Source organism: Poecilia latipinna, unplaced genomic scaffold (assembly GCF_001443285.1).
Source record: "Poecilia latipinna isolate Pla-1442-1.1 unplaced genomic scaffold, P_latipinna-1.0 Scaffold883, whole genome shotgun sequence".
In the NCBI taxonomy this organism is placed as follows: domain Eukaryota; kingdom Metazoa; phylum Chordata; class Actinopteri; order Cyprinodontiformes; family Poeciliidae; genus Poecilia; species Poecilia latipinna.
Genome location: NW_015113499.1, coordinates 192259 through 204119, shown reverse-complemented (window position 1 = coordinate 204119; position 11861 = coordinate 192259). Strand labels below are relative to the sequence as shown.

Here is an 11861-nt window from a genome sequence, read left to right as displayed (position 1 = left end):
AAATCTATTTTTTTTTTGGGGGGGTTTTTCCTCTTTTTTTTCTTTTTTTTTTTTTTTTTTTTTTTTTTTTGCTAATTTGCCTTGAGGAGGGGTAACTTCCTGTGTTGTCTCTACAAATGGAGTGATCCCCCCCATCCCCCTCCACCACTCTTTCTCCCTCCCTCTCCCCGTCGTGCTGAGTGCTGTGGAAGAAGGCGGGTCAGTGTGGGAGAAATCCTGGGGCCCGTCGGCAGCACAGCGCTGAGTGAGCCGAGCGGAGCGATGCGCGTTCACTGAGCCGGAGGAGAGGAGAGAGGAGGACCGCTGCCCGTTTTTTTTTCTCCCCCTCAGCCCTCACTTCCACCGCGCCTCACTCTTACAATCACTGCCTAATCAAGAGCATCTGAACCTTTTTTTTTACTGGGGAAGAGGGGAATATATATATATATATATATATATATATATATATATAAGCGAATGGAATTCTGTTGTGGAAGAATCTGATTTTATTTATTTATTTATTTATTTATTTGTTTCGTTTTACACTCGGACTTCATCCGTCCGGAGTCGAAAGCGGTAAGAAAATTTTATTTTATTTTATTTTCTAATGGACACTCGTATTTCTTTTAAATAAAATTAAATGTCAGCGTAGATGTATTAAGCTGTGTTGTCAAATAGTGAAGTTTCCCCCCGCATATGGCATTTGGACTGAGTGCGGGGCTGAGATGCGGATTTAGGCGCAGTAAGAGAAAGCTTTGGGTCATAGTTTGATATCTACAGTTTCGCCTCCAAATACAGCTTGATTTGACTAGAAATCCTCTAACAGGAGTCGTTTCATGGTGAGTGGTAAGGAAAGCGATCGAGGCGGAAAGTTTCAGCTGACTGAATCGTTGCTGCTCTGACATGAATACATCAGAAATCGACTGGAGTTGATTTGGAAATGGGGTCCAGTGACTATAATCTCTTATTGGAATTTCGCATCTAAATTCACAGAGCTAAATCGTGCCTCCCGCAGTGTTTGGAGCGGCGGTCAGGCTGCCACCGTGCGAGGAGCCGAGGGAAAGCTGGTGGAAAAAAAATCTTCGTGATCGGTGCAGGGCTTCTGGGTTTTTTTTTGTCCTATTAAGTTTTTTTTTTTTTCCTTTGGCGCATTTTATTGGAATTTAAATGGTGCATCCTTTATCGGACAGGGGGGGAAAAACTGTATTTGCCTTGTTCCGGTGTTGGCTAATCCATCTAATTGGTTCTGAGCTTCCTGTAAAGGTAATGATGACCTCTTATCCATATTCATTCTCGACATTCATCCTTATTTACAGAGGTTAGACGATTTATCTAGCTCGAGACTCTACATTAGGTGCACGAGATCAAGAAGAGTTATGATTTTAACTATTTTGGGGGTGAAAAAAGACTATGCCTTTTAAAAAAATAAATAAAATTAAACAAACTGGGTAAAGCTTTCAAAAATCAGTCTGTTAAAAAATGCCATTCGCTATCCACCTTTCAGTGGGGCTGGTTGTCACAAATTGACAAGATGTATTTGGCGGTGCATCTTAATTGAATCGAAAAATATTACTTTGTTCGGACCAGATACTTTAAAGTTTCCATTAGACGTTGGAATGGGGTTGACTAAGTATTACTTGACATAGTATTATTATACTTGACATGGTATTATTTATTTATTTATTTATTTATTTATATTTCAATGAAAGGAAAATGAGTGACAACCAACACGGTTCTCACACGGTGCCAAAGTAAAGAAAATTGCGTTTCCCGTAACAAAATGAATATTTTACAATTCGCAAACTCTGAGAATTTCTGTTTTGGGAAATTTAAACTTGGAACGACGCAGTCTAGGCCACGTGTACCACGAGATCTCGCGATATCAAAGCAAAGCAAAGTCTGTCTCACATCCAGTTGCCATCAGTCTGGTAAATTAAGTAAGTTCCAAATATGAAGAAGGTTTTCTGTTGTGTCGTGCTTGAGACTTTTATTTTGATTGACGATAGGAAGTAGTTATTGAGTTTCCCTTCTGAGTGACCTAGTCAAATCATTACAACTAGATAATAGCATGAAAGAAGCCTAAACAGCATTTAAATGTGAACTGGCAAACCCTAAGTTTCTTACTTAACTATGGAATATTTAACTATTTTTGATTATGATGTAGTTGATCATTTCTTGTTGAAAACCTAGACAGCTACCTAAACTAATCAAACCAATCAGAATTAAAAGAAACATTGAAGCAAGAATATAAATTGATATAATCAGAAAAGTGTAAAAATGTCATAAATCGGTCAAATCTAGATGAAATTATTTTAAACTTATTGTTGGTTCTTTTAAAACACTTTATGGTTTGTGAGACATTTACGCAAGTCGTGAAAACAAATTAGGAATTTCAGTTTTGTGCAACATAATTCTAAAATCTTGTCTTGTTCTCGTGAATTCAATTTCTCTACCTCTTCTCATGACATGGACGTGTTATCATCACACGTCTTTTTGAACAATTATTTCATTTTCACTTCATTTGGAAGCTTTGTCGAAGATGCTAACATTAGCTTAGCAATTAGCTAATCATAGTACTCACAAAGTTCGTGTGAGTACTATGTACTAAAATAAAAGAAAATAATCTGTTCTTTTAACAATGCTTTTGTTCAGTCTTTTTTTCATTAAAAGAAAAGGGAAAACCCCAGATAAAGTGAACAAAACAAATAGATAAACAGGTAAAGTGGGACATGACTGTTAAAGAGTAACCCCCAAATAAAACGTTGCTCTTTTGTCTTATTTGTACCACGTATTTTTGATTTAGCAGGTCCAACACGTAACTATTAGCCTTTAGTTATGCTCCACTTTTATCATAGTGTTCTCTCTTGCTTTGTCCAACCAGTAGACCAACGGGTTCGGACCCGCTCCTAGTGTCGCACACTCGTGTCTGCTGTGACTGATGTCGGATTAAATCGTCGCTCCAGGCTGACGCTTGTGATAGACGGGAAGTTCAGTGAGAAACAGGGGGAAGTAGGAGCAGGCAGTGGGGGTGGTCTCCTTTGCGTCGGGGGAGACTCGACTGCATTACAAAACATGTCAATAAATCTGCTGCAGTTCCAATGCATCATTTATTGCCCGTGTGTGACAGTACCCATGCAGGTCATCTCATATCCTTGTGCTATTTAATAATTCAATGTGTATATCTAGGAAAATATGTTCTTATGCTAACAGAGTTGTGACAAACCGGCCCCCGTCATAGAGAATTGAGCATGACAAAAAGGACAGCAATGCCAGCGCACTGAGAAATGGAGCAAGGAGAAAGACGGAGAAGGGGACAAAATCACGTTTCTGTCTCATTGGGAATGCATTCCTCTTATTAAATTACATGAAAAAAAAAATTCTTCCAACAGCTAATTTCTGCCCTCTGCAGTGATGAGGTTAGCCAAAGGGCATCTTTCATAAAAACCCTGGAAGAGTGTCAGTAAAATATGTCATATTTAATTGGTGTGTAACCACATCAAGGCTTGTTTGTCTTAGCCTACAGGTTTGCCAACAGGCTTGCACTTTTTTTATTTATTTAGTTAAATTAAAAAGCCAGTTGCAAAATACCGTAGGTACAAGCATTAAATGGTTAGCTTTCAAAAAAAAAAATGTTGATATCCTTGAACTTCTCTACATTTTTTAATATTATGTTCACAAAGACTCAATGTATTTAATTTGGATCAATGAAAAGTAAAACATTGTTAGGAAGTGGAAGTTAAACAGTTCTTTTCAGTCATGTATTCATCTCCTTTACTCTGGTACTCTCAAATTCAATCCAAAGCAACCTATTGTTTTCAGAAATCAACAGTAATTAACCGCATTTCCATTGACCATATATATATATATATAGTTGCGTAAATTGAAATTACTAAAATAAACTAGCTTAGTAGAAAAAAGACAATTTTGAAAAAAGTTCTTCATGAAAAAGTTCTTGCCCTGGAATGAGGTGCTTTTTTCGGGTATATCAACATTTGGGTATTTCACACAAAACTTCAATGGGAAATACTTTTTTTCCATCACGAGTCACATGATCAACAACCAGATGTTACTACTGGCAGAAAAGAGGAAGAGGATGATGACAGGAAGTGATCAGAGGATGATGGCACATGATGCTTTTTAAATACTAACTTATTCACATTTGCATGGATATTTACACTACAATTGCAAAATTGTGTATTTTTAATGTTATCAACGTTTTTCTCTCATTTGTAATGGAAAGACAGTCGCTAAACTCCACATTTTTCTTGCACTCAGTTCAAATAGAACTACCCTAGCCTAAAGGTGAAAGAAATCCACAGGACCACAGCTTCCACCATGATGAAACATGGAAATGGCAGCTTCATGCTCTGGACAGTTGACAGATTCAACTCCAAAAGATTTACTGCCAAAGTTGCAACAAAATGTGGTTCTATACATTGACTAAAGGGGCTAAATACAAATTTGTATCAGATATTTCTAGAGTTTATTTTACAATTTCAAAACTCAAACTACTGGGGTTTCAAATGTAGAATTCAAATATTAAAGTTTGTTCATATAATGTGACAAAATATGAATAATTTTAGGGAGGGCAAATCTTCACAAGCAAATCTTCCGTGCTCAAGTTAAAAGAAGACAAATACCACACAATGGCAATGTAGGCGTTCTCCGTAAATCGATGGCGTTCAGGGATATCTGATAACCCAGTCAGGTATTACACACATTGAGTCATGTTGATTGAATAGAGGCTTGGCTTGTTGGTATACCAAACTGCCATCTCAGATATCATACGACTTTGCCTATTCAAGAGACCTAGCATCTAACCCTCCCATCCCATACCCACGTACTCCATCCAGGCCTTGTCCTTATACTGGGCCAGACTCACACGGCAGTGTTGAGGGTTATTTTTCCAAGCAGAACCTTTTAACCTCTCATCAAATCTCTTTTTAAGACAAAGACAATCATCCATTTAGGCAACCCGGTGTTGTCAGAGACAGAGCTGCACTAGGACACACACATGCGAGCACACATGCGGTGCATTAACATAGGTATCGGTTACCTGAATTCAATAGCTCGCCTGCTGCAGCAAGATTAACTATTCAGGGCAGGTGGTTAAAGGGCCTATTGTGTTTCCTGGTTCTGTGCTGCTGTCATGATTGGACAATGCATTTGTCTGGTTGGCAGCCCACTGCCAAAACAATTGCAAGGGCAAAGGGCTGGAAGAGTACACACACATATAAGGTTTCACCTTGTACATCATTTGTAGCTCTGGTGAGCAAAATTAAACAAAAGTGTATAAGAGGAGCTGCAGCAAGCGAAGATGGTTTCCTAGTTGATATGCTTTGACAGTCTTCCTCGGTGATAGAAACCATTTAGATATCTATTTACCAAGAGAACAAGTGGGATTCAAACATGAAATGTCCCCCCACCCACCCCGACCCATCCTTACATCTTTCTGGATCTGTGTTTGCAGCTGTAATCCCTCAAAGGCATGCAAATTGGAGAAATGGAGAGAGAAAGAGTGGCGGTGGATAATTAGTCATACTAATCAGAATCCCAGCAGCCCCTTGCAGATAGCAGCCTAACATTCGAAGGTGAACGAATGTTCGGCTTCGGCTCAGTGGGCTTTCCAGTGGTCAGGAAGTCAACAGCAGCGGTCTCCGAGATTAATTTGTTTGTTTGCATCACTCATGGATAAGTTAATCGAGAAATCGGATCTCGGCTCAAGCTGAAACCGCCAAGATGATTTTCAGTTGAAGAGAGCATTTGGAAGACATGGCACCTTGCGAGAAAAGCTCATGAGATCTTTATGGGTGTTATTAGTGGGTGTTTAGTTGCTTGTAGGGATCAAAACGTCAGATTTGCATTGGATGGGGTTTGAAGTATCTTGTCTGTCTAGCCCAAAGGGATGATTTTTGCTTCGATTCCGCTAAATGCGACTTTTATTATGACTATGTACTTTAGAGCTGAATCAAAACTCCCAGTATGCATTACAAATGATCTATGTGTTGCATAAATTAGACATCCATTCATCTGGGAATAGTCTGTTGCAAGATGATAGAGTTCTGCTCAAAGAAATGTATTAATACGCTATTTTTTCCCCCCACCAGGTCTGTCCAAGTTGTTTTTAAAGCTGACTACCAAATCATGGGGCGTGAAACTGGGCCAACACCGATTGTTACATGCTTCAAACCAGGAAGTCGGTTCAAAGGCCTAACCCTAGATCATCAGACGCAGCTCTGAATCACCGACATCATCATCGCACTTTCACCATTTTTTATACATATATCCCAACTTAGACTTGGCTGGACAAGATCAAGATTCAATCTGTTATCAACATTAGACCTTAAAGCAAAGAATCTTTAAGTAACCTATGTGGAATATAAGAGTCAGCAGGTAAACGCTGGAGCTAAACCGTAACCAAATGGTTCCATCACTTTGAGGATCTATCCCTAAATTCCAACCCTTCTTTTCGACACCCTTTGGTTTTTCTACGATGAATCCCAACAGCCTTCCTGGGCCTTTTTGTCTGCTACTAAGTACCCTGCTGAGCCTGAGCACAGGCTTGGAGTTTACTGGTTCTCAAGGCCAGTGGGCTCGCTACGTGCGCTGGGATGCCAGCTCCAGGGGTGACCTGACATTTCAGTTCAAGACCTCGCAATCGGACGGCCTGCTGCTCTACTTCGACGACGGCGGATACTGCGACTTCCTGCTGCTCGCCCTGTCCGAGGGCAAGCTCCAGCTCCACGTCAGCATCGACTGCGCCGAGACCACCATAACCTCGGACAAGCCGGTCAACGACAGCCGCTGGCACTTCGCCGCCATCAACAGGGAGAACCTGTGGACCGGCTTGGCCGTGGATGGTCAGAGCAAGACGGGCGAGGTGCGCCCCCAGCGGCAGTTCATGAAGATCGTCAGTGACCTCTTTCTCGGGGGGCTTCCGAGGGATATCCGCACGGCCGCCATCACCCTGCCCTCGGTCCGCGAGCTTCCGCCGTTCAAAGGGATTATCACCAACCTCAGTTACGGGAGTAAGTTGCCCTCGTTGGTCAATAGCCAGAAGGTTCGTCTGGAGATGATGGGCCTTTGCACGGAGAACCCCTGCGAGAACGGTGGGATCTGCTCGCTGGCAGATGGAGAAGTCTACTGTGACTGCTCCAAAACTGGATATGTAGGTCGATACTGCACGGAAGGTAAGAGGGCTGGCTTCGTTGTTTTCTGTGTCAAGCAATAAATATTGATTAAGGTCTTTGTGAAAAATTCAAAAGGGGTTTCTTTCAAATATAGAACTGACCTAATACAAGGTTTGTGTTTTTATTCCAGCTTCCAAGAGAGAGAGAGAAAAAATCTCATTATTCTATCTTTTTATCTTTTTTTTTTTTTTGCATATATTCTTAACCATCTCCCATAATGTGGCTTAGACCTCAAAGTATTTTTGCTACATCATAAATCTCAATAGAAGCTTCTGGAATTAGACGTAATCTCCATAACTGCATTGCCATTCACCTAATGTGATCTGTGCCACAACCACTCTTCATTTATAAAGTGCCTTGGAAAAAAAAAATAAACTGAAAAACAAAAAAATCTGCATTGTTTGCACTGATGCCTTCCCAAATCAGCATAATTTTTATCAAGCTAGAGCAGCTCTGCATTTGAAATATTTAATGCAGATCTTGCAGGACTTGGGAGTCTGAATATTTCTTTGTGGGCTGTTGCACATGCAGCCCAGCAACTCTCTGTATTTCACGTGGGAGTTAAATTGGAGGTGATGGGCTCAGCATTTCCTCTCCCTTCACAGTTATTACATTTGATGAGGCAGCGGTGGATACCCTATTAGCTGATGTGACTAAAATTACAACTCTAAGTTCCTTCTCCTGTTTTTTTTTTCTTCATTAAATGTATTCAGATTTGGCAAGGTGATGCGGAGGCCTCAAGGTACACACAAAGTGTGGATAAGAAACAACGTCACCTATTTTTGCTCTTCTTCTGGGCCAAGCCCATCTCTTCCTTGGGGAGTGTAATGAGATGCACCTCTTTGACAACATTTGATGATTTAGACATTAAAGCCTTCCTTCTTTCTTGCACATAATCTCAAATAGCCCACTGACAATATAATGCACATAAAGCTGCTTTCTCTTGTTTCATGACACCACTACTTCTGCATAAAGGTTACTTAATATTAGCTTAATCTTTCTGAACATGCTACTGCTGAAACTTTGAGAGGATAACCATCTGATTCAAGGAATAAGTTCCTTTATTATTTCTTTTTAAGTCATAACATTTGCATTTTCATACATGTAGAGCCTTTCAAAAATGTATTCGTACCCCTTGAACTTGTTCATGTTTTGTACATTTCTGCAAACTTTAGTGTATTTCACCTGGATTTTTATGTGATACACCAACACAAATAGGCATGTAAATGTGTTGCTTGCATTTGTATTTAGTCCCCTTTACTTTGATACCCCACAATTACAGTGAAATTGGGAATAATACAGTCCATCAGTGCATATTGTAATCTCAGCACAGTTTCAGCTGTTTTGTGAAGACGTTAAAGGTTTGTTAGAGAACACTCGAGAATAAATAGCACCACAAAGACCAGGTCAAAGGGTGAATTGTGAAGAAGTTTCCAGAAATGTTAGAATATAAAACGTATCCCAAATGCTGAACGTCTCTCAGTCGGTCAACCTTTGGATTCAACCCAGACACCCATGATAACACTCGAGTGGCTATTATAGAAGGATGAAAAACAAAAAGAAAGTCGTTTTTGAAACAAAGTCATAAGAAATGTAATTCGCCTTGGTTGAATGAGACCAAAGGGAATAAATGTCACGGCACATCACCCAACAGTGAAATATGGTGCACCATATTTCACTGTTGGGTGATGTGCCTTGGTGGCTCCATCTGTAGTTGAAGATATTCTAGAAACTACCAAGGAGTTAAGACTAGAGTGTCTCCTGCCAGCAGCACAACACCTCAAAAAAAATAAATAAATAAAATAAACCCACAGTTAAGATGGAATGGTTTAGATGAAGGTCCATCACATAAAATCCCTATAAAACTGAACATTAAAGTTTGTATGACGTGGCAAAACATGAACAAGGTTAAGGGTTATTTGTAAGTCTCCTTTAGAGCATCAGTCTACAGAAAACATTTTCACTTCAACTTTGCATCTTTCTTCACTTTTAAAGATTGTAGATTGTGTGAACAGACCATGTTGAGAACCCCCCACTGCTGACCCACTTCCTGTGTCTGAATCAGACTGACATGGTTCAGAGATGACTCCACTTTGGCAAAAAAAAAAAAGAAAAAAAAAAGAGGAATGCTCACTGAACACTTGTGCCGATTCCAAGCTATTTCGAACTGTATCCAATACGGGGAAGACGTTCAAATTTGCTATTTCTCTTAATGGTTTCTGCGATGTTTGGCTTCCTAATATGTTCCAACGTTTGCTGCTAAAAATGAAGCTGTTCTGAGCTTAAATCTCCAGCGCACGCCTGTGGCATTGTTCAGGACAGCACACGATGTGCTGGTTGCAGAGCAGCCAAGCGAACTGAGTGGACTTGACCTCTTTTTCGCTTCATCCCATTTGCTCACTGTCGGAGCTGAAGAGTCAATAGAGAAGTAGGTAGGTGGTCCATTTGTCTGAGAGCTGATGGGGGGAACCGTGACATCTTTGTGTAAAAACAACCCAGGTTTTTAAGAGGACACTTGCGACTCAGGCCAAATAATAGCTTAGACGGACACAGAGGGGGGAGAAAAGGTTGTCATTTCGCCGCCTTAGAGCAGAGGAAGTGTGACGAGTAAATTCAGCGACAGTGCCTTGTAACCTAATTTGTCCCAGGAGGTCAGCCGTTGCGCTCCGGTTTGCCTCCTTCTCCGTCATCTGTTTTGAAATCTTCTTCCATTTTGCTCCAGCTTCAATGGGAAAACGATTGAGATGGGGAGAGGGGGAGGGAGGGAGTGTGCACACGCTTCATCCAACTGCTGCTCTTCCCTGCTTCGCCATTAACTGATGTGGCTGATTGTTGATTATGCCGCGGAGACGCGGAACTATAATTAGAGAGATAATGAGAACAGAGACGGCCAATTTGCCTGGAAAATGGCTGCGCAAACACCACCGTCAATTTCGGGCTGTCTGTTGGCAAATAAGCTGCAGTTCTTTTATTATCATGGCCACATGTCTTCAAGTGGCAAAGCACTTGTTGTTCGAGCGATGCTTGACTGAATGGAGCATTTTTGGAGGGCAATTTAGTAGCGACTGCGTTCCAACCATTTGGTCGCAGCAACATATGACCGACTGCTTAGCACACCTGTCTGTGTCAGTAGACTGAAGACTGAATAACGAGCGATGCGTGCAATCTGTCAAACCTGTGAATATTTACGTGTTGCATTATCATGCAGTGTGGTCCTGCGCTCAAACACGCCGACGTTCAGTGGCGTACGTGCAATCACATGCATTAACGCGGACGAGGCCCTCTAGCCACTCGTTAAAGCGGGCAGATGGTTTACTGACTGAGCAGGCTGGGCCTTAAAAGCATTTCGCCAGCCGTGCTCCTAATAGTAGCCCACTGGCCTGGCAGAGGAATGAGAGAGAGGGGGGTGAGCTGAATTACCATCTGAGATGAAACATGAGAAAATTGGAGGATTAAAAAAGGGAAGCGGGGTGAAGCCTGTTGGTGCTGCTCGGCTTGAGAAACGTTATGTGTTTGAGACCAACGGATTGGTTCGCTTTATGGTCGTTAAAAATGTTCCCATGAAGAAAGATAAGATATTTTCCCCCAAACTAGTCGACATGGTCACAGAACACCTATTATTTATTTATTTATTTATTTATTTATTTATTTTTTTAGTGTTTCTTCCAGTTGGGTCAGGATGTCTCTCCTTAAGTGATTATCGTCTGTCATTGATTTACAATGTTTGACAGACAAATTCACCATTTTTTCAGTGTTTTGCTTCTCAAATTAACTTTTCACCTTTTGTCATGCTGCACTCTTAAAACGGAGGGGAGGTAATATATAAAATCAACTTTTTTAAAACTGTAAATCATGTTATAATGTTGCTCATTTATCAAAAACATACCTGGGGTGTTGCTTTGATATTTTTCATGGATGTTTGAGGAATCGTTTAATCTCTCATGGCAACCAGTTGGCAGAGCCTCAGCGGTTGCTCCCTCAAAGCGCCGCCAATTTCCACAAAAGATGTGCTGAAGATGGAGGGTCGGAAAGAGTAGGGGCTTCTTAAAGAGACAGAGGCCCAATTTAAAGCTGTTGAATTACAAAGTCATATTTATTATTTTTAAGATATACAGAATTTTTATAACAACTAAAAGTAACATGCTTTGAAAATAGATAGTACCCTCTCTTTAAACTTCTGTATATCTTATTATAAACCAGTACAAAACAATGGATAATTATGAGTGGAAAGAAATAGAAATCTTTCTCCTATAGTGTAGCAAGTATAACAGCATTGGTAAAAAATAGCAACACGAACTGCTATGTAATGTTTGACACAATATAGCAGAGCTTTAACTAGTTATTATTTACCACTAACCATGTGAACTAGGTGGATGAACTGCCATATTGTATCGATAGAGAGGTACAAACGACAACCTCTCTGCCATAAACATCATTAATAGGGTTGACATTAAAGTAAAATGTAATTTTCACTGTGACCTAAAATAAAAAAATAACAATAGTTCAATACCAGTCTGCCACGATGTTGGTTGAACAGCAAACCTGGAGAAATGCTCTCTGGTCAGAAGAGACCAAAGTCGAACATTTTGGCTAATATCAAAAAAAAAAAAAAACAGTATGGATGAAAACTAAAACAATAAAATTCCTGTGGATACACCTTCCACACTGTTAAACATGGCAACATAATGCTGA

The 11861-nt window shown here is 40.4% G+C and overlaps 1 protein-coding gene across 5 annotated transcripts in view; it reads left to right on the top strand.

Moving 5' to 3' along the window:
- Window positions 1-193: 193 nt before the first annotated feature.
- The window catches only part of LOC106957160 (neurexin-3b-like), a 181551-nt gene continuing 169883 nt past the window's right edge, over window positions 194-11861 (top strand). For all 5 annotated transcript variants that reach the window (XM_015048419.1, XM_015048420.1, XM_015048417.1 and 2 more), the window contains exons 1-2: window positions 194-555; window positions 6087-7169. In XM_015048419.1, coding sequence (XP_014903905.1) covers window positions 6473-7169 — 697 coding nt within the window. In that variant the 5' untranslated portion in view covers window positions 194-555; window positions 6087-6472. The remainder of the gene's footprint in view (window positions 556-6086; window positions 7170-11861) is intronic.